Source organism: Euleptes europaea, chromosome 3 (genome assembly GCF_029931775.1).
Source record: "Euleptes europaea isolate rEulEur1 chromosome 3, rEulEur1.hap1, whole genome shotgun sequence".
NCBI classification, from domain to species: Eukaryota; Metazoa; Chordata; class Lepidosauria; order Squamata; family Sphaerodactylidae; genus Euleptes; species Euleptes europaea.
Genome location: NC_079314.1, coordinates 12492626 through 12518244, shown reverse-complemented (window position 1 = coordinate 12518244; position 25619 = coordinate 12492626). Strand labels below are relative to the sequence as shown.

The window sequence follows — 25619 nt, the reverse complement described above, 5'->3', positions numbered from 1 at the left end:
ACACGCAGAATGACTTAACACAGATCAGCCAGTGTTTAAGAAGATAAGAATCATCTCACTGGGCCAAGCCCTTAAAAAAACAATCAAATGCTGCTTCCGACAGCCTCAGGGAGCTAATAGGCTAGATGTAATAGCCTTTCTACTATGGTTTATCTCTGAGATCTGGTAGTCATGCTGCTCCTGGACATGGAGGTGCCATTGCTTCCATGGCTTGCAGACACTGAAAGACTTCTCCATGAAAGTGTCTTTTTTTTTTTTTTTGCAGCCAAGTTATGGAGACACTGTTGGGTTTTCAAGGCAAGAGACATTCAGAGGTGGTTTTCCTTTGCATGCCTCTGCATGGTGACCCTTGACTTCCTTGGTGGTCTCCCATCCAAGTGCTAGCCAGGGCCGACCCTGCTTAGCTTCTGAGATCTGGTGACATCAGGCTAGCCTGGGCCATCCAGGTCCATTCTTCACAATTCCACCTCCCATGACCTGGGAAGTTCCCGATTCAAATTAGACCCCTGCCACATACTCTAGAGATGGCCTCGGGCAAGCTATTCTCCCTTGACTTCAGCCCTTCATCTGCCATATGGGTGGGCACGATATTACTGTTTGTTTCTTTACTTCATTAAGACTCCGCCTTTTTCCCCATTGGAGACCCAAAGTGACTGACGGTCTCTTCTCCTCCACTTGATGCCCACAACAACCCTTTGAGGTAGATTAGGCTGAGAGTATGTGACTGGGGCCCAAGGTCACCCAGCAATCTTCCATGGCACAGTGGGGATTCGAACCCAGGGCTCCCAGATCCTAGTCCAGCACTCTAACCCCTACACCACTATGCTTCTGTGGCCTACCTTATCAGTGTTTTATAAGAATTGCAACAAGATAATACATCCAAAGTGCTTTGGACACTGGAAGGGTTCTAAAGGGTTCTGCAAATGCTAAATTACTGTGATGATTATCCTCATCTCCCAAGTCAGCAGCCTTCATTACCTCCCATTACATTTCATTTCTCCCAACTTTCCCCCCAATGGGGACCTAAAACGGCTTACATCATTCTTTTATCCTCCCAGCAACCCTGTAAGTTAGGTTAAGCTGAGAGAGTATGACTGGCTTAATGTCAACCAGCCAGCTTCCCTGGCAGAGTGGGGATTCGAACCTGGGTCTCCCAGATCCTAGCCCGACACCTTAACCGCTGCACCACATTGGCCTCTTCCGGAAGTGAATTTACTTGCGTGAAAGGCTGAAAGAGGGGATCACCCTGGCCCCCTGGTGAACGTCTCTGGCAGAGTGAAGATTCGAACCTGGTTCTCCTCATATGACACTAACCACTAAACCACACTGGCTATATGTATACCCAGGGGAGAGTAGCTACTGCTGATCAGTTAACCCAGAACACCCAGATGCTTGGTAGTAAGGTAGCGATAGCGAGGCTAGGGTTGCCAGCCTCCAGGTGGAGCCTGGAGCTCTCCCAGAATTGCAGTTTATCTCCAGACGACACCGATTAGTTTGCTTGGAGAAAATGCCAGCTTCAGAGAACAGCTCCTATGGCATCCCCAATTTCATCCTTCCCAAACTCTATCCCCAAATCTCCAGGAATTTCCCAACCTGGAGTTGGCAATCCTAAGTGAGGCCATTTCCAGAGCATCCCTGTTCCCTCCACTGGGTTTTTTTTGGGGGGGGGGTTGATGGAGGAAAGAGCAACCTGGGACACAAAGGTAACTCCCCCCACACCTGTGGCTTTGTGGCCTTCGTAGCGGAAGAAATAAGAGGGGAATGAAACCCAACCTAAAAACAAAAGCTGGGTACCCGGGGTTGGGTGAGAGGAAAATTTATGTAAGCCTATGTGGAAATATTACAAATGTATTTTATTAGAAGCACTATACAAAATTTAAAAATCTTAAAAAAGCATTAAAATGGCACAATGGCCAAACATAAGGTTGATGTCTGTAACCACAAACCCAAACGCGTTTCGGCCTCTAGGGTCTTCATCAGTGGTTAGTTAATACCTTTTCTAAAATCTGCACACATATATAGAAATACAACGATGTGAACCAATACAAATGCAAAATACAAACAGTTTAAAACCCAACCAGGTAAGTGAATATGTTGTAAAGTTTATTCTCAATTATTCAAACAACTGGTATATTGGGTTTTTGTTGTAGTACTGGTTAGTATAAGTCTCTCGTATATTTTGTGTGCAGATATCAAACCTTTAGAAAAGGTTTTAACCACTGATGAAGGCCCTAGAGGCCGAAACGCATTTGGGTTTGTGGTTGCAGATATCAACCTTACGTTTGGCCATTGTGCTGTTTTAATGCTTTTTAAGATTTTTAAATTTTGTATAGCGCTTCTAATAAAATATATTTGTAATATTCCCACATAGGCTTACGTACATTTTCCACTCACCCAGCCCCGGGTACCCAGCTTTTGTGGTCTTCGTATTCAGGCCTCTCCTTACAAACTACGTAAATAGTCGAGAGATCCGATTGCGGATCTTCCGCACGATGTGTCATGTTTGACCTTTAACGAGGAAAAAGTGTTACTCGAATCCAGGGCTTCGTGCAGCCCGGGGTTGAAACCGAGCCTTGGGGAGGGTGTGTGTGTCAAAAGTTGAATTTAGCTTCTTGGTGTGACTTTGCCAGCGTTTCAGACAAAGAAACAGTCATAAGGCTTTTCTTCCCAACTTTCTTCAACAATCCATTGTGTGTTCGGTGACCTTATCTTTGGACGGCTAAACGCACCTCTGTCTCATCTTCTGGCCTCCCTCCCTTTCTCCTATAAATCTTTTAAAATCACGGCGGAAGCGAGAACGCCGGAAGATTCCTTGTATGCTGTTTCTGGATTTTTCCATTCATGTATATTTTGGTCCAAACCGGGCTACTGGGGTGCCGTGATTCCATTTTTGAAAAAGTACTTAATTGTGGGATTGGATGCCAAATGCACTTTCCTTGAGAATTTCTTTTGGAAAAACCCTCAAGTTTTCTTTTTCTTTTTAAATATTTTTTTTTTATTTTTCTTCATTTAATGTATCCGTAAAAAAACAATATAACAACAATAATAACAAATATTATTCTATTTTAACAATCAAACGACTTCCCCTCTCCCTCTTCCGTCTAAAATTAAATTGTATAATCTTTTGCTAACTGGCCTAATCCCAATATTATTTTAATTTGTCTGTTCTTGTCATATCCAACATTATGAAATCAATACCTAATATAAAAAATAACATACAATATGAATAAGGGATTAGATCAATGAGTATCCTTTAAATGGTCCCGTTAAGGAAAAACCCTCAAGTTTCTAGCCCTTATGGGTGTTGTGCGAAGGTATGCCTAGAACTACCAAAAGAGATGTCTGAATAAGAATCTGGTACTTTCCCCCTCGTGAGCTTCTTCCCATCCTCAGACTCTATCCACTCAAAGCACCACCCCAATCTCCCAGAATTTCCCAACCGACACTTGGCAACCCTATGTCACATGGAGAGGTAGGGTTGCCAACCTCCAGGTGGCACCTGGAGATCTCCCACTATTACAATTGCTCTCCAGACAACCAAAATCAGTTGACCTGGAGAAAAGGGCTGCTTTGGAGGATGGATTGTATGGCATTATATCTTGCTGAGGTCCCTTCCCTCCCCAAACCCTGCCCTCCCGAGGTGCCACCCTCCAAATCTCCAGGTATTTCCCAACCATTCTCAGAGAATGTGCTCAAGATGCACTAGAGCAGGGATCCCCAACATGGTGCCCGTGGTCCACAGACACCTTCCCTAGAGCCCACCAAGCATTTTGAGGACATGAGGGTGGCCATGTGAGGCTCTTGCCTTGCAGGGCTTCTGATGGGCTGTGCAGATTAAAATAACCCAGTTTCAACGGCAGCTGCCACCACAGTGTTGGTTTTATTCCCTCTTACTACTCTTTCAAGTGTATTGACCCCACTTCTTCCCGGCGCTCGGGCTTCCCCTGTGGCTCCGCCTCCTGGGGCAGCCATTCTGTATTTGTGCCCACCACCCTGGGTCAGAATTCCGAAGGTGCCCGCAGGCTCAAAAAGGTTGGGGACCCCTGCACTATACAATCATTAGCCACTAGACCGCTTGGTTCACAGTGATGGATCCAATTGCAAATGATCGCTTTAGCACCACACTCTCCAATGGTATGTGGGTGCAGCTGTGGCCAAGAGGAGCTGCATCCAGCCAGAGGCTGGGAGAAGGGGGAGCTGTTCCCTTTCTCATCTGTCTTTTCTGTCGTCCTCCTCTGCAGTGGTTTGCCTATTCCTTCTTGGTGAAGTGCCTGATCACCCTCTCCACAGCCTGCCTTCTCATTCTCATCCTGGCCTTTCACATCAAAGAGTTCCAGGTAGGTGACTCTGATGCTTCTCGGATGACCAAGAAAGCCAGCATGGCGAAGTGGTTAAGAGCGGTGGTTTGGAGTGGTGGAGTCTGATCTGGAGAACCAGGTTTGATTCCCCACTCCTCCACATGAAGCCAGCTGGGTGACCTTGGGCTAGTCACAGTTCTCTTATAGCTGTCTCAGCCCCACCTACCTCACAGGGTGTCTGTTGTGGGGAGGGGAAGGAGATTGTAAGCCGGTTTGATTCTTCCTTAAGTGGTAGTGAAAGTCGGCATATAAAAACCAACCCTTCTTCTTCAAGGGCCCAAAGTGGGACTTCTCTCTGAGAGCTGCTTTTTTGTTTATTTATTTACTGCTTTTATACCCTGCCTTTCTGCTTATTAGGGAACCAGTGTGGTGCCAGCTTGGTGTAGTGGTTAAGAGCAGTGGACTGTAATCTGGAGAACTGGGTTTGATTCCCCACTCCTCCACATGAGCGGCTGACTAACCTGGTGAACTGGGTTGGTTTCTGCACTCCTACACATGCATCCTGCTGGGTGACCTTGGGCTAGTCACAGTTCTCTCTGAACTCTCTCAGCCCCACCTACCTCACAGGTGTCTGTTGTGGGGAGAGGAAGGGAAGGCGATTGTAAGCCGGTTTGAGTCTCTTTAAAGGTAGAGAAAATCAGGGAATAAAAACCAACTCTTCTTCAGAGTGTTTACATCCTTCTATTCTCCTCCATTTTATCCCCACAACAACCCTGTGAGGTAGGCTGGCCGAGAGTGTGTGACTGGCACAAGGTCACCCAGCAAACATCCATGGCAGAATGGGGATTTGAACTGTGGTCTCCCAGATCCTAGCCTGAGACTCTAACCACTACACCACGCTGGCTCTCTACGGGCTCTGGTGGCCATTGGCTTCTGTTAAAGAACTAGGAGACGCAGGGATAATAAATGGCACTTTCTTGCAATGATCCAGCTTGCATAGATTGCATGGGCTGGATGGTATGCGCATATGTGGAATTTGCACATGACACCCCAACATGGATGCTGGGAGGGTCATGCAGTGGGAAGGGGAGGAGGCATGTTCCCTCTTCCCACAACAGATCCAAGGCTATATAAGTTTGATCTGCCCCACGGAAACGTAGCAGACCTAGGTAAGAAAGGAGGTATTCTAGCAACCAGGTACTCATACTTGGGTAGTGGATTCCAGGATCAGGTGCATAGTTGACCTCCACCAGCACTGAGCATGCAGTGAGGAAACAAAATAGGTACTGTGCTTGTTAAATAGGGATAAGCTGGGGATATTGTGTGGTGGTTCTGTCCCAACCAGAGGCTGGAGTCACGTCCTCATGCCCCGAGGCTTATAATTAAATGTAGCTAATTCAGGCCCTGACATGGATGTCCAAGGATAGCTTGATCTCGCCCAATCTCAGAAGCTAAGCAGGGTCGGCCCTGGCTAGTACTTGGATGGAAGACCACCGGGGAATCCCAGGGTCACTCTGCAGAGGAAGGCAATGGCAAACCACCTCTGTTAGTCTCTTGCCTTGAACACCCTACGGGGTCGCCATAAATCGGCTGCGACTTGACGGCACTTTACACACACCGCTAATTCAGGGTAAGGTTATCAGATGCTTTGGTTTCACAATTTAGGGAGCTTGACTCATAATAATGGAGAGAGGGTTATGGACAGACTTAGTTGCCACGAGTTCTTTCTCATAAAATACGAAATCTGGACGGATAACCATAGATTTCACACAAAACGTTTGTTACTAGGATAGCACGGCATGATCAATGTGCGTGTTTGATTGTTATGGAGGAGAATCAAACCGGCAGTGGCTGTTAGCCACAATAACTATAGGTATTTCTGAATTCTGTCGCTGGCGGTAGGGTTGCCAACTGCAGCTTGGGATATTCCTGGAGATTTGGGGATGGTGCCTCGGGAGAGCAGAGTTCGGGGAAGGGAGGGAGCTCAGCTGGGATGTGATATCATCGAGTCCTTCCTCTGAAGATGCAGTTTGATCCAGGGGAACTGATCTCTGTAGTCTGGAGACCAGTTGTAATTCAGGGAGATCTCCATCTCCTACCTGGAGGTTGGCAGCTCTAGCTGGGGAACAGGCAGGGGGAAGAAGGTTCTTAATGAGGCCCATAATTTACCAGATTAAAAGATCACACTGGGAACCTGCCCAGATCCCTCACAGTCTGAAGCAGAAGACTTCTCTCCTGGCTGCACCCCCAAAAACTGCACCCCCAAAACTGATCCCTTAGCAGTACGCACCTGCCCACCTAGCCTGGTGCTGGTGATCTTCATAGGGTTGCCAATCTCCAGAGTGGGCCTGGAGATCTCCCAGTATTAGAACTGATCTCCAGACAACAACGATCAGTTTCCCCAGAGAAAAGGGCAGCTTCGGAAGGTTGATTCTATGGCCCCTCCTCAAATCCCACCCTCCCCTGGCTCGAACCCCAAATCTCCAGGAATTTCCCAACCTGGAGTTGGCAGCCTTAGATCCTCCTCTGGATTTGAGGCACACGAGAAGCCTTTCCACTCCCCGAAATGAATACTCCAAATAATGTATTGCTGCTCGGTTTCGGAGGAAAACAGAGGCGAATGGAAAGAGCGGGCGGGAAGTTGGGACTTGTACGTTCAAGGTCTGGGACGGGAGCCCAGAAGTAGCCCATATAGGCTCACCGCACTCTACCTCCTTTTGAAGCAGAAACGAGTTGGTGACACACGGAAAATATACATCAGGCGGGTTTTCTTTCCTCTGGGCCGTTTGATCAGAGCGGCTGATTTGAGCGGGAGGCGTTTCCTGGCTGAGTCACGGTGTCTTTCAAGCAGCGACTGCTAAGCTGCAGTTAGAGGGGTGGATATCATGGCTGGCTCAGGGATGACATTCGTCAGTCAATTGTTCAGGGCTGCTTAGACCTAATGTTTGGTTTGGTTTGGTCAAAAGCACTTTACGGTGCTTCGAATTCAGTTCAAGGTTCTGTGCAGGTCTACACAGCCAAATGCTGATTTTTAAAGACCGTGTACAGGGGCCAGAATTAGCCATCAAGACATTCATCCAGGCACTGTCTGGAAGAAATAAATCTTAGGCTCCTCAGTTACTTGGAAATAACCGGTTAACTCAATGGGAGACATTTTTTAAAATCTATTAATTGTTAAATTGATTAAAGCTTCAGAAATCGGCCTGAACAATTATGTAGTTGGCTGAGGAATTTATATCCTGCTTTACAAAGTTTACAACACACACACACAACTGCTAGGAATAAGACTGTTGGGGAAACAGTACTCTTTTCAAGATGATGCATATGGATGTTGCTGCAAGTCCGCAAGCAAGGAAAAGGAAGAAGAAGAAGATTTGGTTGTTATATGCTGACTTTCTGTACCAGTTAAGGAAGTGGTAGAGCATCTGCTTGGCATGTAGAAGGTCCCAGGTTCAGTCCTTGGCATCTCCAGTTAAAGGGACTAGGCAAGTAGGTGATGTGAAAGACCTCTGCCTGAGACCCTGGAGAGCCGCTGCCGGTCTGAGTAGACAAGACTGACTTTGATGGACCAAGGGTCTGATTCAGTAGAAGGCAGCTTCATGTGTTCAGCTGATAATCCCTCCATAGACACCCTGTGAGGTAAGTGGGGCATAGAGAGTGTGACCAGCCCAAGGTCCCCCAGCTGACTTCATGTGTAGGGGTGGGGAAACCAACCCGGTTCACCAGATTGAGGCCTGCCACTCATGTGGAGGAGTGGGGAATCAAACCCGGTTCTCCAGATCAGAGTCCTACGCTCCAAACTATCACTCTTAACCACTACACCACGTTGGCTCTCTTCATAGAAGAGCTGGATTCAAGTCCAGTAGCACCTTAGAGACTGACGAGATTTTTGGGGTATAAGCTTTCGAGAGTCAAAACTCCCTTGGTCAGATACCAAGGGAACTTTGACTTTCGAACGCTTGTTCCCTGAAAATCTTGTTGGCCTCAAAAGTGCTACTGCACTCAAATCCAGCTGTTCTACTGCAAACCAACACAGCTACCCTCTGCAATCTCTTAGAAGAAGCATCCCTTCTTGTCTGTGTATGTGTATGTGTGTGTACATATGAGAGGGAGGGAGGGAGAGAGAGAGAGAGATGTTTTAAGATGGGAGCTGCCACCCCATAGATTTCTTAAGCACTTGTATTCAAAATCCTTAACATTTGCGTGTGTGTGTTTTAATCTGCTGCCCAATTTAACTGGTAGCATCTTTTAAGATTAACCAGGCATCTTTTAAATCAGTCCAATCGATAGACCGAACACTGCAACACTTAAATGTAAAGTCCAGAAGATACCCCACCCCCCGGTGGAAATATAAAATATATAATATATTGCAAAGTCAGCCAAGTATTGAAAAATGGAATGGTGGGGGCGGGGAGGAGATTTTATATTTGGTTTTAAATGGAAATGTTTTAACTATTATAGCAAGCCACCTTGGACCATGAGGAAAGGCAGGATATAAGTGTTTAAATAAATTTAAAAAATTATAATCACCAATAAAGACTAGCGTTGGGGTAGTGGGGGTTAGAGGATTGGTTTAGGGTCTGGGAGACCTGAGTTCGAATGTGCCATAAAGCTCGCTGAGTGACGCTGGTCCCCCCACAAGCTCCTGGCCTAGCCTACCTCACAGGGTCGATGTTTTGAGGATAAAATGGGGGAAGGGGGGAAATGACGCATGCTATCCCAAGCTCCTCGGGAGAAGGATGGGATGAAAATGTATTAAATAAATAAAAAATATATTATGCCTGGGCTTTTGCCCAGTGAGAGGAACTGAAGCCGCCCTATGGGGGATGGATGGTTCTGATGTTGACTTTGTTCCGGAACGACACCAATGGCTCTTTGTAGCGATGGAGAAATTCCACAGATGTTAGCAACCTGCTGAGTGCCTAGAGGTGCTGTCTGCTTGAGTCACACAGACAGACATGCCCAGAGGTGCAAGCCGCTCTCAACGATACCTGAGCTGCCAAAACGCCTCCTCAAACGCTGCTCACACAGGCGGACGAAGATGCCCAAAATGAAACTGAGCAAACAGGATAGCAGTTCCTGCATTCGGGGCCGTGCTCCCTGTGTGCTGGATTTTAAAAAGGGCGAGACAGAAAAAAGATATTTCCAAAGCTCATTCCGAAATTGGCATTCATAGTATTTATACAGAAAGTGCAACATCTTCTTGGAACTCTTACAACAGCCCTGTGATGTAAGACCATTTCCTGTTCCCCCACCCCAGAGCTGAGTCAGAGTGATTCCCTTAAAGCAGGGGTCCCCAAAATGGTACCTACAGACACCTTCCCAGGTGCCCAACAAGTGTTCTTAGTAGGGTTGCCAACTGCCAGGTAGTAGCAGATCATCTCCTGCTAATTCAACTGATCTCTGTCGGCTGGAGATCAGTTATAATAGCAGGAGATCTCCAGCTAGTACCTGGAGGTTGGTAACCCTAATTATACCCCACTGAGCTCCCTTCCCTCCCCAAACCCCACCCTCTCCACGCTCCACCTAGGGTTGCCAGGTCCCCCTTCTCCACCGGTAGGGTTACTAACCTCCAGGTAGTAGCTGGCGATCTCCTGCTATTACAACTGATCTCCAGCCGATCGATGTCAGTTCACCTGGAGAAAATGGCTGCTTTGGCAATTGGACTTTATGGCATTGAAGTCCCTCCCCAAACCCTGCCCTCCTCAGGCTCCACCCCAAAAACCTCCCGCCGATGGCAAAGAGGGACCTGGCAACCCTATCCACCGGTGGGAGCTTTGTTGTAGTGGGGTGGGGTGAGGGAATCCGTGCGACTGTGCCACTTGTGGGTTTACCCTGGAAACCACAGAATTTTTGGAGGAATGTGCTAGAGCCGTGTTGGCGAACCTATGGCACGCGTGCTGGACTTAGCATGCTGAGCCCTCTCTGTGGGCACGTGCGGGTAAGTTGAGCAGCCGTCGTGCCTGCCTTCCCTGGACTCCCTGCCGCCCAGCTGGGAACTGCAGCGCGGAGCAGTTCAAAGCCCCCCCCCTTCCCTGGACTCCCCACCGCCCAGCTTAGGGGCTTTGAACAAACATTAATTGTTCAAAAGCATGCCAAATGCAAACTTTTACCTTTCAATAAAAAGTTGTTTGTATCATTGAAAGCTCTGTTATAGTGTTTTTCTTTTAAGGCAAAAGATGTTAATGTATGTGTTGCTTTTTCTAAACTAAACCTCAGTATTCAGGTTAAATTGCCGTGTTGGCACTTGGCGATAAATAAGTGGGTTTTGGGTTGCAGTTTGGGCACTCGGTCTCTAAAAGGTTCGCCATCACTGTGCTAGAGCGTCCCGTCACTTCTGGGGTAAACCCGCAAGTGACTTTACTCACCCTGCCTTCAACTGGCCTGCTTCTACTCGCTGGCCAACTGAGGGGCAGCGGGCAGCCCCCTTGATTGGGGGGCAATTGCCCTCCATTACTTGGTACCTGGCAACCCTCGCTCCACCCCCAAATCTCCCGGAACTTCCCGAGCTGGAGTTGGCAACCCTCTTCTCTCTGCCTTCTCTTCCACAGCTTTTCATGCTGGACAACTCCTTGGACGACTGGCGGATCGCAGTCAGCGCCTCCAAGCTGGGCCTGGCGGTGCTGGAGCTCTTGGTCTGCTCCCTTCACCCGTTCCCCCTGGGAGAGTCCCCCTGCCTGGACCCGAAGCCCACCAAGACGTTCGTCTTCCTCTCGGACACCGACATGATCCTTTCCCTGCTCATGTTCCTCCGGCTCTACCTGGTGCCTCGGGCCGTCCTCCTGCGGAGCAGCGTGCTGGGGGACGCCTCCTACCGCAGCATCGGCTCCCTCAACAAGATCCACTTCCAGTACCCCTTCGTGCTGCGGGTGATGGTCAACAGCCAGCCGGGGCGGGTGCTGCTCATCTTCACCGTGGGGCTCTGGGTCATCGCCTTTTGGGTGCTGTCCGTCTGCGAAAGGTGAGGATCCGGCCCCACCCGGGGCGAGGGTTGCTAACCCTGGATTGGGACATTTCCAGATATTTGGGGGTGGAGACTGGGGAATAGGGTTGCCACCTCTGGGTTGGGGAATACCTAGAGATTTCAGGGATGGAGCCTGGGGAGGAGGGCAGGGTTTGGGGAGGGACTTGAGCAGGGTATAGTGCCGCAGAGTCCACCCTCCAGAGCATCCATTTTCCCCAGGGCAACTGATCTTGGTCATCTGGAGATCTATTGTAATAGCAGGAGATGTTCAAGTACTACCTGGAGGGTGGCAATCCTACTGAGGAGGGACCTCAGAGGGTCATAATGCCACAGAGTCCGCCCTCCAGAGCAGCCATTTTATCTAGGGGAGTTGATCTCTGTAGAGGCAATGTAGTGTAGTTGTTAAGAGTGGTGGACTCTAATCTGGAGAACCAGATTTGATCCCCCACTCCTCCACGTGAGCGACAGACTCTTAATCTGGTGAACCGGGTTGGTTTCCCCACTCCTCTGCATGAAACCTACTAGGTGACCTTGGGCTAGTCACAGGTCTCTTAGAGCTCTCTCAGCCCCACCTACTGCTGAGTGAGAAACAAGGCAAAGGTTGAAGCGAGGGATGTGGAAGTGGTGGAAGACCAAAGTAGGTCCCCTGTCCTCCTTCACATCTGCAACTTCCCAGTCCTATACTGGGGAAATGAGTGGCTTATATTCTTATATGCCCAGGTCTGGATTAGAGGCTATATTATTCCATGCTGGCAGATAATATAAGGTTGTTCTTTAGGGTGGCGCCTACCTCACAAGGAGTCTGTTGTGGGGAGAGGAAGGGGAGTGTAAACTGGTTTGATTCTCCTTAAAAGGTAGAGAAAGTCGTATAAAAACCAACTCTTTTTCTTCCTCTAGTCTGGAGACCAGTTATAATTCTGGGCAAACTCCAGGCTCTGCCTGGAGGTTGGCAGCCTTTGATCATAGTCTTCCTTTGGAGTCAGGTTACCATATGAGTCCCAAAGGGATCATGGGAAACGAGGCAGAACACGATAGAGTTCTGTGGTCTCTTAAAGACTAACTTGTTTGTTGTGAACGAAAGCAGAAGTCCAGTGGCACCTTAAAGCCTAATAACATTTATTCCAGGATGAGCTTTCATGAGTCAGAGCCTGATGCATCTGATGAAGTGAGACTCTGACTCACAAAACCTCATGCTGGAATCTTATTTTATTAGTCTTGAAGGATCCCTCTGGACTTCTGTTTGATTGTTCTGCGACAAGGCTAACACGGTGACTCCTCTGGGATGACCGTGTCTTGTGGCAGGCCATTAGCAGAGCTCAGCCTGAGAGTGGCACTGTGGTGTAGTGGTTAGAGTGTCAGACTGGGATCTGGGAGACCCAGCTTTGAATCCCCACTCCCAAGAAGCTTGCTGGGTGACAGGGTTGCCAACTTACCCGCTATGGCAGGTGACTTCCCATTCCTGCCTTTTGAAGAAGAAGAAGAGTTGGTTTTCATAGGCCGACTTTCTCTACCTTTTAAGGAGAATCAGGCTGGCTTACAATTTCCTTCCCTTCCCCTCCCTACAACATACACCTTGTGAAGTAGGTGGGGCTGAAAGTTTGAAGAGAACTGTGACTAGCCCAAGGTCACTCAGCAAGCTGCATGTGGAGGAGTGGGGAATCAAACCCAGTTCTCCAGATTAGAGTCCACCGCTCTTATGCTGTGGCTCAGTGGTAGAGCATCTGCTTGGCATGCAGAGGGTCCCAGGTTCAATCCCCGGCATCTCCAGTTAAAGGGACTAGGCGATGTGGAAGACCTCTGCTTGAGGTCCTGGAGAGCCGCTGCCGGTCTGAGTAGACAATGATGACAGCAGACCTCCGAGCTATGCCCTGAGTGGTGTGAACTTCATCTCACTATGTGGCCCTGCCTTGTGGAAGACAGTTTCCTGACGAGGCTCTCTCATTTCTCCCCGACAGACAACACATGGATGATGAAGACTACCTGGGCAGAACGGTTTGGCTGATTCCCATCACGTTCCTCACCATTGGCTATGGGGATGTGGTGCCAGTAACGGTGTGTGGCAAGATGGTGTGCCTGTTCACTGGTGTTATGGTAAGTGCCATCGACGCGTACTGTGGTTGCCTGGCCTGTCAGTCCTATATTTGCTTGTCTCTTTTTTTTTTTAACTGGACATGCCGGGGATTGAGCCTGGGACCTCCTGCCTGCCAAAAAGATGCCCATATGAGCACAGTTAATTTTTTAAAATTTGTATATTAAAATAGAATACAAAGGAACTAAAATCCAGTAACCTTGGTGTTAAAATATTTAAAGGCTGCATTTAGACAAATATGTAATAAAAGACAAACAAACTTACATAAAAGTACAACCCCCACTCCCACAGTGTAAAATACAATAAAAGCATTGAAGCGACAGGTGGGGAACTATAAAATGTGAGATGCTGTCTAATTCCAAATATCACTGTGTGTCATTATCAAATGTTGTCAGTTATTAAGCTATGATCCATGTCAACTACCTGGCTGACTAACAGCAACTATTATAGTCAAACCAGGAAGGCAAGTATCCCAAGTTGAAACGAAATATATTTAACAATACATGGTGGCTATTCAGCATCTGCGTTCAGGGAGGAAAATTCTGGGAAATGAATCCATTTTGTCTCTGAGGCAATCCCCATATCTGGCACCTTCAGTCTCTTTCCTCAAGTGTTCTAACCTTTATTCTTGCGGCTTTTATAGTTCATTAGAGGCATTTTATTTTTTGGATGTCGATATTCTTAAAAACGTATTTGTGTTCGCTGCCTTGAAAATTTTGAACTGAAAGGGGGAGTTCAAACGGTGTTGAAAATAAAATAAACGCATGGAAGTTTGTCACACACCAAGAAAAGGTGGGGAACAGCACCGACGGCTAAATATTGAGTGTAGAAAATGTATTTATTTAGAAAATTTGTAGGCCACCTCTCCAGAACCTGTGCAAGGCAGCTGACAGGTAAAACTGTAGCATCACGTCAATAAAAGCCAAGCCCCAGGGGTATAAAAACATGCCAGTGCATAAAAGCAGCATAAAACAAACAGAGGCGTCTGGACGGATATGACTAAAACAGTCTTCAGTCTCAAGGCAGACCGTAAAACAGTGAAAAGTCACAGAACTAGAGCTCTCCAAAGTTTTGCAATATGCAAGGACGTTGCAGAGGATTGTTAAGCATGACTGTCGTTCGCGGTCACAAACATGCCCGTGCAGAAATCCCTGGTGGATTAGAGTTGGGCTGGGTAACAAATACATGTGAAATCTTTGATGGCCAAACCCAAAGGTGGTCAATGGAGAGTCGGTCCTTGAAACCCCCCCCACCACCACTAGACCTTTATCAGGAGCCCAAGTTATTTGTGAACCTAGGTCAGAGGTATCAAACTCAATTGTTACAAGGGCTGGATATGACATAAATGTCACTTGGTTGGGCCGAGCCATGCCTCGCCAGCCCAGATTGAGAGTTGGGGGTGGTGGTGGCTGCCTCGGCTGGCTCACAGGCCGGATAATTGCTCTCAAGGGGCCGGATCCGGCCCGCGGGCCTTATGTTTGACACCCCTGAGCTAGGTAGTGTGGGGGTAAATCTGCCTTGTATCGACGCACTTGCTTTTGGGGGCTAAACAAATGTCTGGAGTTCCAGTCATGTGCGTCACGTGCAGCTTAACCTTGAGCTATCACGTGCCTAATGGGTTCTGCATGTCTCGCGTTTTTATCTTGCCCTTCCTCTGCGGAGCTCTGGGCGGACGACTCGGGACTCCGTTCCCTACTTCATGCTCACAACAACAGGGCGTCAGTATACCCTGAGGTGGGGTGGCTGCCGGGGCCCAGGGTTTCTGGTGGGACCCACTGCTGTCGCCCCCCCCTCACTTATTTGCTAGCGCTCCACCGTGCTTCCAGTCGCACTCACTGCCCGGTGCCACTGGGAAAATGACTGCAGGCATGGTGGCCATGGCCAGTAGGAGAACTCGCAAGCAGGCAGGGAAAGGACATACAGGCAGATGGGAGGCATTTAAGCTGGGGAAAGGAAGGAGGGCATGTGTGGAGTCCTTGTGTTGGGTAGAAAAAGAGTCCTAGGGAACTCTGCCCAGGGTCTCTCAAAACCTGGAACCGGCCTTGAAAACAACCCTGTGAGGTAGGTGAGGATGTGGAACGGGCCCAAGGGTCACCCAGCTTGTTTCAAGAAGAGGAGTTAGTTTTTATTCGCGGACTTTCTCTACCTTTTAAGGTAGAGAATCAAACTGGCTTAAAACTCCTTCCCTTCCTCTCCCCACAACAGACACCTTGTGAGGTAGGTGGGGCTGAGAGAGTCCGGAGAGAACTGTGAGTAGCCCCAGGTCACCCAGCTGGCTTCATGTGGAAGAGTGGGGAAACCAACCCAGTTCTCCAGATTAGAGTCTGCTGCTCTTAACCACAACACCACACTGGCTCTTGCTTTGTCTTACTTCAAGGCAAACAAAGGATTAGAACCTGCATCTCCCAGATCCGACACTAGCCAATACACCCTGGCTTCGCGCTTTTCACCCTCCCATGTTGTCTCCTCACTCTGCCTTCTCCTCGGTTCACAGGGGGTGGGCTGCACCGCTCTTCTGGTGGCCGTGGCTGCTGATAAGCTGGAGTTCAACCGGGCGGAGAAGCACGTCCACAATTTCATGATGGACATCCAGTGCACCAAAGAGGTAACCGGACCATCCGCCTTGGCTGCCGCGGTGATCAGGGTGGTGTCTTTGGAGCAGAACACGATCTCTGCATGCCAAAGGTCCTGGCTTCAGTCTCCTCCATCTCCAGTTAAAACAATTCCAGGTAGCAGGGCCGGGTGGGATCGCCCTTTCTCTGCCCAAGACCCTGGGGAGCTGCCGCCATTCGGAAGAGACTATTCTGAGCTGGATGGACCACTGACCTGGCTCAGTGTACGCTTCCTATGCTGACATTCAGGTATCTCGCCCCGCCCAGTCTCCCACTGGTTGCCTGGTTGGGCAACCCCAAAGGATAGGTCCCTCAGTGGCTACTAGCCCTGGTGACTAAAGGGAACTTCCATATACAGAGGCAGCAAACTTCTGAATACCAGTGCCAGGAGGCAACATCTGGGGAAGGCCTCGGCCTCTGTGTGCTGCTTGTTGTTCCTCCAGAGTAACTGGTGGCCACTGTGTGAGATAGGATGCTGGACTAGATAGACCGCTGGATTGATCCAGTGGAGCTCGTCTTATGTTCTTAAACCACAGCCACGGAAACTGAAGGGAACCTCCACATCCAGAGGCAGTTAACCTCTGAAACCCAGTGCTAGGAAGCAACCTCAAGAGAAGGCCTTGGTTTTTATGCCCTGTTTGTTGGCCCTCCAGGACAACCGGTTGGCCACTGTGTGAGACAGGATGGTGGGCCAGATGAACCACAGGACTGATCTAGCAGGGCTCTTCTTATGTTCCCTTCCAGATGAAATGTTCAGCTGCCAATGGAACCACAGGACTGATCTAGCAGGGCTCTTCTTATGTTCCCTTCCAGATGAAATGTTCAGCTGCCAATGTGCTGCAGGAGGCTTGGCTGCTGTACAAGCACACGAAAAGGAAGGACGGGCGAAGGGCGCGCCAGCACCACCGGAAGCTGCTGTCGGCCATCCACACGTAAGTGCGCCCCGGGTGCCCTGTGGCATGCAGGGTGGCATGCAGGGTGGATTCTGGAGTCCAGCTCCCTACCCTGGGAGGGCCTGGTGGCCACAGCAAAAAGAGAAGGGAGATTGGTTAGCTGACTGGGTTGCTCAGACCCCTGCAGCATAGATAGGAGAGCTGGCACGGGGCATGTTTGTGGCACAACTGTGCTGGTTAGGGTGGCCAGGCCCAGAACTCCTGGGAGGCTTTAGAGGTGAGGAACATAGAGAAAAACAGTGTCGTGTCATTAACATGTCAACTTCCCACGCTAGGATTTACCTCACCGATCTTAGATGCTCTTGGTGTGGCACCTGCAGGCAAGTCATCGATCCAGATCCATTCCATCTAGATTTTGAGGATAAAGCCACATCTAGGAATGCCTGGTTCTAAAGAATCATCACCAACAGTTGGGCTAGTCAGATCAAATGCATTGGGGGGGGGGGAAGTCCAGTGTGGTGTAGTGGCTAAGAGCAGTGGACCCTAATCTGGAGAACTGGGTTTGTTTCCGCACTCCTCCACATGAGCGGTGGACTCCAATCTTGTGAACCGAGTTGGTTTCCCCAGTCCTCCACATGCAGCCAGCTGGGTGACCTTGGGCTAGTCCAGGGGTCTCAAAACTGCGGCTCCAGAGCCGCATGCGGCTCTTTGGCCCGTTGAGTGCGGCTCTCCGAACTTGGTTCGGAGACCCTGATCTTGCGCCACCTCGCACCGGCAGCCGGGCTGCGGAGCCGGCGCACCTGAGAGAGAGAGAGAGCGGGCGAGCGGGTGTGCTGTCTTCCCCCCCCCCCCCACCGTGGAGAATGGCCGGGTCCCCCTTTCCCTTGCCCTCAATGGTTGGGAGGCTAAAGCCTCCCCTCCCCTCTAGCCGCACGATTGCTGGGTGGGCAGCTTGTTGGTTCCTGCCCCCCCCCGCCTATCAGCTGTTGGGCGGGGCGGGCTTCCTTTGGTATACCTGGCCTCTGGCTGAGTCCCATTGGGAGGCCATGTCTACCCACTGGCTTTCTTGGCGGTAGACCTGGACTCCGAGGAGGGGAAAAAGTCCCCCTTCAGAGGCCAGGTCTACCAATTGGCTTCTATGGGCCTCCGGAGGCCAGGTCTACTGCCAAGAAAGCCAATGGGTAGACCTGGCCTCCTAATGGGACTCAGCCAGAGGCCAGGTCTACCAATAGGCTTTTATGGCGGTAGGCCAGGCCTCCAGACGAGGACTCCGGACGGGGAGGGGGAAATGGCAGGGACTTACAATTTAATTTTTATCAATAAATAAGATCACTATTAAGTATGATATCAAGTTTTATTCAGTGTGCCTATAGTTTAATTAAGACTTAAAACTTTAATTAAAGTTTATTAAGTTAATAAACAGTGTACCTACCTATATAGTTTAAGTTTAAGAAATTTGGCTCTCAAAAGAAATCTCAATCGTTGTACTGTTGATATTTGGCTCTTTTGACTAATGAGTTTGCCGACCCCTGGGCTAGTCACAGTTTTCTTACAGCTCTCTCAACCTCACTTACCTCACAAGTGTCATTTATGCATGTGAGGTTTTGCCTTGGATTTCCCACTCTCTAGATGCACATTTTCCCCATCCGAATTCTCAAAACTCTGCATGGGGGATTATTTTTGAGTTTTGAGAATGCAGATGGGAAAAATATGCATCTAGAGAGCAACACATCCAAGGCAAAGCCTCCCATGCATGGTGTCTGTTGTGGAGAGAGGAAAGGAAGGTGATTGTAAGCCGGTTTGATTCTCCTTAAAAAATAGAGACAATTGGCATATAAAAACCAACTCTTCTTCCTTTTCTAAGGAAACAACCGGAGGGATATTCACACCAAGACCTTTGTGGAGTCAGTGAAAGGGTGACCAAAGGTAGACTGCCCTCCCCCCCCACCCAGCCTCTTTTTGAAGTATGCTTATTGGTAAAAGGTGTTTTTCAAGGCATGCTAGTTATTAAACTTTGCTAGCAAACAATAAGACATGGAAATCATTAGCGATTCATTAACCCAAACAATGACCGTGGTTGCTGTTCTTGATACAAGGAAAGGATTGCTGAATTTTGTTTAAATATAGCGAGTGCACTCCCCAAAGTATAGTCCCCAGGGTTTCCTGGGAAATGGCACTATACATTTTAACTATTAATTTGTTGTTGTTGCATTTAGGAGGGAGGCAGCACCTGGGGGGGCATTAGGTAGTTGGGGGCTCTAACTCTGTCTTCCTTGCAGGTTCCGGCATGTGCGGGTGAAGCACCGGAAGATCCGCGATCAAGTTAACGCATTGGTGGACGTTTCTAAGGTGAGTCTTTTTCTGACAAAAGTTACTCCCTTGCTGGATCAGGGGAACGCTGTAGACATACGTAGTTTATCTTGATTTCAGTAAGGCTTTAAATAAGGTTCCACATAGTATTTAGTTGACAAATTGGGGAAATGTATCAACAGAAGTATAGTGTCCAGATCACGCGAAGTGATGGTATTGCTTTACTCTGCTCTGGTTAGACCTCACCTAGAGTATTGTGTTCAGTTTTGGCCACCGCAATTTAAGAAAGATGTAGACAAGCTGGAACGTGTCCAGAGGAGGGCAACAAAGATGGTGCAGGGTCTGGAGACCAAGTCCTATGAGGAAAGGTTGAATGAGCTGGGTATGTTTACCCTGAAGAGGAGAAGACTGAGAGGGGATATGATAACCATAAAACATGCTCCCCATCAAATTTAGGGGTATCTTTTGATTTTTATCAGCCCTCCCCATACTTATCTCACCTGTGTGATCCTTCTCAACATAGAACCATTTCTATGGCCAGATTTAATATTTTGCCATCTGTGCTTCTTGAAGGCAGATTTCGGAAAATTCCTCTGTCTGACAGGCTTTGCCCTTGTGGCAGCAATTGTATTGAAACGGTTGCTCATGTCTTATTTTATTGTAGTTTCTACACAGAATCACTTAACGAGCTTTTAAGCCCCCTGTTGGTTAATAGACAGAATGTCTCAGATCCTTTTAATGGTTCCTATTTATTGAACAACTGTTCGCACCATATATTGGAGACGGTGGCACAGTTTTTAAAGTTTGTTTTAAAAGCCCGCCAAACAGTTAATTAGATGGCATTATCAACAAACAGCTCTATTCGATGTAACTGTCTTTTAACTATTCTATAATGGGCACTTTTTAATATCTCCATTCCTTTTGTACCCTTCTGTATTATGTTGGTATGCCAATAAAGGGATGATGATGATATGATAACCATCTTCAAGTACTTGAAGGACAGTCCTAGAGAGGAGGGTGCCAAGTTGTTTTCTGTTGCTCCAGAAGACCGGACCAACGGGTTGAAATTAAATCAAGAGTTTCTGTCGAGACCAGGGGTGGGGAACCTCCGGTCCGTGGGCCAGAAACGGCTTGCGGGATCGTTGTATCCGGCCCGTGGTCTGCCTGCCTAGGGTCCCCGCCCAGCCCACCCCCTGCTCGAGCGCCGCCGCTAGAGGTTCCCCCCCCAGCCCTCGCCGTCCTCCTTTCCCCTGGCCTGCACTCTTGGCGTGCCGCCGGAGGTCCGTCCCCCCCCAAGCCCCTGCCGTCCTCCTTTGCCCCGGCCATCTTTCCTTCGTTCTTTCCTTCCCTCCCTTGCATAGCCTCTCCTAGGGTTGCCAACCTGCAGGTGGTGGCTGGAGACCTGGCAACCCTAGCCTCTCCCCCCCATGCCGGGAGAGCTATGCCCGGTATGGCCCCCGAATGATGTTATAAATGTGCAAATGGCCCTTGGCAAGAAAAAGGTTCTCCACCCTTGGTCTAGACATTAGGAAGAATTTTCTAACAGAGCGGTTCCTCAGTGGAACAGGCTTCCTCGGGAGGTGGTAAGCTCTTCTTTCCTCGAGGTTTTTAAGACATGCCTAGATGGCCATCTGTCAGCAATGCTGATTCTATAACCTTAGCCAGATCATGAGAGGGAGGGCACCTTGGCCATCTTCTGGGCATGAAGTATGGGTCTCTGGGGGTGTGGGGGGAGGTAGTTGTGAATTTCTTGCATTGTGCAGGGGATCAGACTAGATGACCCTGGTGGTCCCTTTCAACTCTATGCTTCTTTAAGTTGGCCTACCGGGCATAGCATCGTTCAGCAGGTGGAGGGTTCACAAAGAATCCAGGAGAGGGAATCTTCTATGACGATTAAGCTTTTAGCGTAACAAACATCTGCCCATTTGCTGCACACCAAGGGTACAGGTCTACTTTGGAGGTGGCACTTCTGCTGGCAAAGTATGCCAGTTTCCCAGCACAATACTAATTTGTCCTTGGGGAAACGTGATTCCTCTTCCAGGCAGGGGCACCTGTATCATGCCACAGAGACCACCCTCCACAGCAGCCATTTCGTCCAGATGTGATCTCTGTCGCGGGAAGATTAGTTGTAATTTTGGGAGCTCTCCAGGCTGGAGGTTGGCAACTCTAGGATCAGGGGAAGGTGATGACTGCTTCTGGCCAAGTGACCCACAACAGTTTCTGACACAAATGAATTGGTCAGTCTTAAAGGCGTCACAAGACTAAGGTCCATCAAGTCCAGCAGTCTGTTCACACAGAGGCCAACCAGGTTCTTCTAGGAAGCCCACAAGTAAGATGACTGCAGCAGCATTATCCTACCTGTGATCCACAGCACCCAATATGATAGGCATGGAGCAAGTGCTCCGTGAAACATCTCCTTGTCCTCCGTGGAGATTGGAAAGAAAAATATTGTCTGTTTAGTATATAGGTGCTAGGTGAAAATTAGTGCTCCATGACTCAAAAGGTTTGGGAACTGCTGTTGTAGAGTAGGTGTGCATCACGACTGCTATCCATTTTGACGAGTAGTTATGGATAGCCCTCTCCTCCATGAACATGTCCACTCCCCTCTTCAAGCCTTCCAAGTTGGCAGCCATCACATCGTGGAGCAGGGAGTTCCGCAGTTTAACTTTTGGTTATTTGTGCTGCAACAGACTCACACAGCTGCCCAGCTAGAATTTGAATCTGGGGTATTACCCCCTTTTGGTGACTCTTCTGTAGGCTGTGCCATTCCATTCTACCCTCAGGCCCACCAGGACCCCCTCAGCTCCACCGTTCTCCCATCCCTTAACTTGGGCTCCTTCCACACATGGATCTGTCCCCCAACCTTGGACAACCGGAAGCCCCCTGCAAGTAAAGGGAAGCGCCCAAACAACCTTGTTCCCTACCTGTGTACAACTCATCGGGCTCCCATTTTGTTCCCCTTTGCTCTAGGGGGGAATAGGTAGATAAATAAGATACCCTCATTGTCTCCTAAGTTACAGGGGAAACTGGGTTGACTGCTGTCTGTGTGTCCCTCTGGATGCTTCACCTGTTGCCCCCGTTGGGGGGTGGAGCTAAGCTTTGCCTTCAAAGCAGCGTAGCTAAAGGCTGCATCCCTCCCCTTTTACCACCCCGCTCCCATACCTGTTTTTTTCATTCCACAAGGCACCAACAAATGGATGGATATATGGGTGTGCGTACTCAAAAGGAGAATGCTCAGCCCTTCCACCTAACTGGAGCCAGCATGGTGTAGTGGTTAAGAGTGGTGGACTCTAATTTGGAGAATCGGATTTGATTCCCTGCTCCTCCACATGAGCAGTGAACTCTGATCTGGTGAACCAGGTTGGTTTCCCCACTCTTCCACGAGCGGCAGACTCTAATCTGGAGAACTGGGTTTGATTCCCCACTCCTTCACGTGAGTGGCGGACTCTAATCTGGTGAACTGGGTTGGTTTCCCAACACCTCCACATGAAGCCTGCTGGGTGCCCTTGGGCCAGTCACACTCTCTCAGCCCCACCTACCTCACAAGGTGTCTGTTGCGGGGAGAGGAAGGCGATTGTAAGCCACTTTGAAACTCCTTAAAAACTAGGTGTAAAAACCAACTCTTCTTCTAATCCCCGAGCTCCTTGGGCAGGAACCATGACAACTCAGTGGGTAAAAACAAAACAGCATGCATTGGCAGCAGAGCTAAGCCCCAAGTTCTTCTGCACCCCCCCTGTCGAGAGCCAGTGGCCGGCTTTGGCTACAGGATGGGCTCCCTCCAGCCCTTTCTCAACACCAGACCCAGGGTTAACCGGCCAACTGTGTCCTTCCCTGGCAGATGCAAATGATCATGTGCGACCTCAGCTCCAGCCTCAGCAACTCTCACCGGGAGCTGGAGAAGCGGATCGAGGCCTTGGACAGCAAACTGGAGGAGGCCTTGAAGCTGCTCTCGGCCCTGGTGGAGTCCAAGCAGCAGGGCCTATGACCCCCACCCCAGCACGGCCAACAAGGTACGGGCAACGCAGGGCATCTGTGCTAGCTCCTCTGATTGGTTCAGATTCCGCAACTGGAATAAATGTTGTTGAGAATAGCTCAAGTCGATTAACTCTGAGCCATACTGGGTAAACTACAAATGGCGTGTGCGTGGGGGAGGTGAAGGGGTTAGGAGTCACTGGGGTTCAGCTACCTAGGGAGGTGGTGAGCTCCCCCTCACTGGCAGTCTTCAAGCACAGGCTGGACAAGCACTTGTCAGGGATGCTCTAGGCTGATCCTGCATTGAGCAGGGGGCTGGACTAGATGGCCTGTATGGCCCCTTCTATGATTCTAAGATGCACAAAGCATTTCTTTATAGTTGCTTTTCTCCCCGATGGGGACCCAAAGCAGCTTACAACACCATTCCCTGTGAGGGAAGTTAAGCTGAGAGAACACAAATGGCTCAAAGTTACTGGGCAAGCTTCCTTGGCAGAGTGGGGATTTGAAAGGATCCCAGTCTGACAGCTTACCCACTGTGCCACACTGGCTGCACCAGGTGAAAAGACAAGAGAACCCAGAAGGAGGTGTAAACAGCACACCCATTTCCCAGATACTGGAAACAAATGCCATGGTAGCTAGTTGCTTTTAAAAAACAACAACACAAAAACACAAAAAACACCATATTCACCCCCATTTCGTCAGTCCAACTCAGCCCAAAATGATTCCTTTCCGTGGCCAGGGCAGTCACGTTAACAGCCGGGAGGGGGGGGAATCTTTTGCATTGCAGGGAGATGAATTTTTGTGGCTAATTAGCCTCTGGTATCACTTACTGAATTTGTATGGATTTTTAAAAAAATTCTCCCTAAAGCAGCATACAACAAAATTAAAGCGACACATTTAAATAACAAAAAGGCAATGCCAAAAAACAATCAAAACTTGTTTTGGGGCTGCAGCATAATTCCTGCTTAGGTTGATGTAAAATTGCAGTTTGTTCTAATGGTGCTTCCTGGTTCGAAGAATTTGGGAGCGAAAATCAGGTTGCAAATTGTCTAAGTTACACTCATGTTTGCTGGTTCTGGAATTATCTTGGTGTTTGCCGAACTAAGATGTGGGACATATTATATTCTGCTGCGTTCATTTCAAAGTCCAAGAAGAAGTGTTAGATGTTCTGATCTCCTCTCTGGATTGTGAGCCTTCAACTAGCATTCCTCTCCCTTGTGAAAGCTAGTCTTCCCCCCCCCCCCATCCCAGAAGGGCTGTGACTCAGTGGCAGAGCACCTGCGTGGCATGCAGAAGGTCCCAGGTTTGATCCCCAGCATCTCCAGTTGAAGGGATCGAGTAGGAAGTGATGTGAAGGACCTCTGCCTGAGAGCCGCTGCCAGTATGAGTAGACGATACTGACCTTGATGGACCAAAGGTCTGACTCAGCTGCCCGTGTGCCCCCTCACCTCCTACCATGCTCTTTGCAAGGGCCTGGAAGAGGATCAGTATGTTTGGCTGAGCTCTGAGATGGCCCGTTTCTATATTCCCATGTGCCACTCAGTCTTCTGCACAGAGGCTAGAAGTGTATTTTTGACACCCACCCTGCCTGTTCCTGCCTCTAACATCATCCTCACCACCAGCTGGTGCCGGGTTTTCCTGCTACAGGGCACAGATTCTCAAATCTAGCCAGATTGCACAGGTACAAACTGCGATTACATTTTGCACTGCACCTCTGCATCCTGGGTCCCTTCTTTATAGCACCCTTCTCACCGTCTGACTAGGATAGGGTTGTCAAGCATGCAGCCTGGGGGCCAGATCATGTGCCCCTTGAGTTCGTATCCAGCCCCTGACCCAGCCGAGGCAGCCACCCCCCCTCCCCAATCTGGGCTGACGAGGCATGGCCCGGGCCAACCAAGTGAAACTTATGTCATACCCGTACCTCGTAACAAATGAGTTTGACACCCACGGACTAGGATGTAAGGGTCAGGGATCTCCATTCCTACTTGTATCTGACGCAGGGAGCTCTAAATCTCGAAAGCCCATATCCTGAAAATCTTGTTGGTCTCTAAGGGGCTACTGGCCTCAAATCTTGCTCTTCTAACGCAGACCAACACGGCTACCCTCTGAAACGATCAAACCTAGATGGTTAGGCGTGCACATAAAACAGGAGTCTCCGCATCCATCTCCTATGAATTCATTTTAAAAATAAAAATGCGGGGAGGGCAAATAGTTCACCATCACCTTGATTGCAATTTGCTCAAACTAGCAGATAAAATGAAAGTATTTTTTTTTGGGGGGGGGAGGGGAGACTAGCCAGGAAAGCTGCATTAGCTAAAAACCAGCTATTGATTGATTACATTTATGCCCCACCCTCCCCACCTTCTTAGCTGCTGTGTGACCGCTGCCTTTTTTGTCCTTTCCAGCTATCAACCGATATAATGTTTGATCTCAGGCGTTTGGACCATCTGCCCGACAAGGAAGCTTCAGGCCAAAAGACTC

General features: G+C 49.1%; 1 protein-coding gene across 1 annotated transcript in view; it reads left to right on the top strand.

The window, feature by feature from the left end:
* KCNN4 (potassium calcium-activated channel subfamily N member 4) overlaps window positions 1-23151 on the top strand; it is a 37165-nt gene extending 14014 nt beyond the window's left edge. Inside the window, exons 2-8 of the mRNA XM_056846353.1 lie at window positions 4242-4337; window positions 10850-11259; window positions 13218-13353; window positions 15846-15956; window positions 16777-16895; window positions 19136-19205; window positions 23005-23151. Of these exons, the coding sequence (XP_056702331.1) occupies window positions 4242-4337; window positions 10850-11259; window positions 13218-13353; window positions 15846-15956; window positions 16777-16895; window positions 19136-19205; window positions 23005-23151 (1089 nt within the window). The remainder of the gene's footprint in view (window positions 1-4241; window positions 4338-10849; window positions 11260-13217; window positions 13354-15845; window positions 15957-16776; window positions 16896-19135; window positions 19206-23004) is intronic.
* Window positions 23152-25619: the final 2468 nt, after the last annotated feature.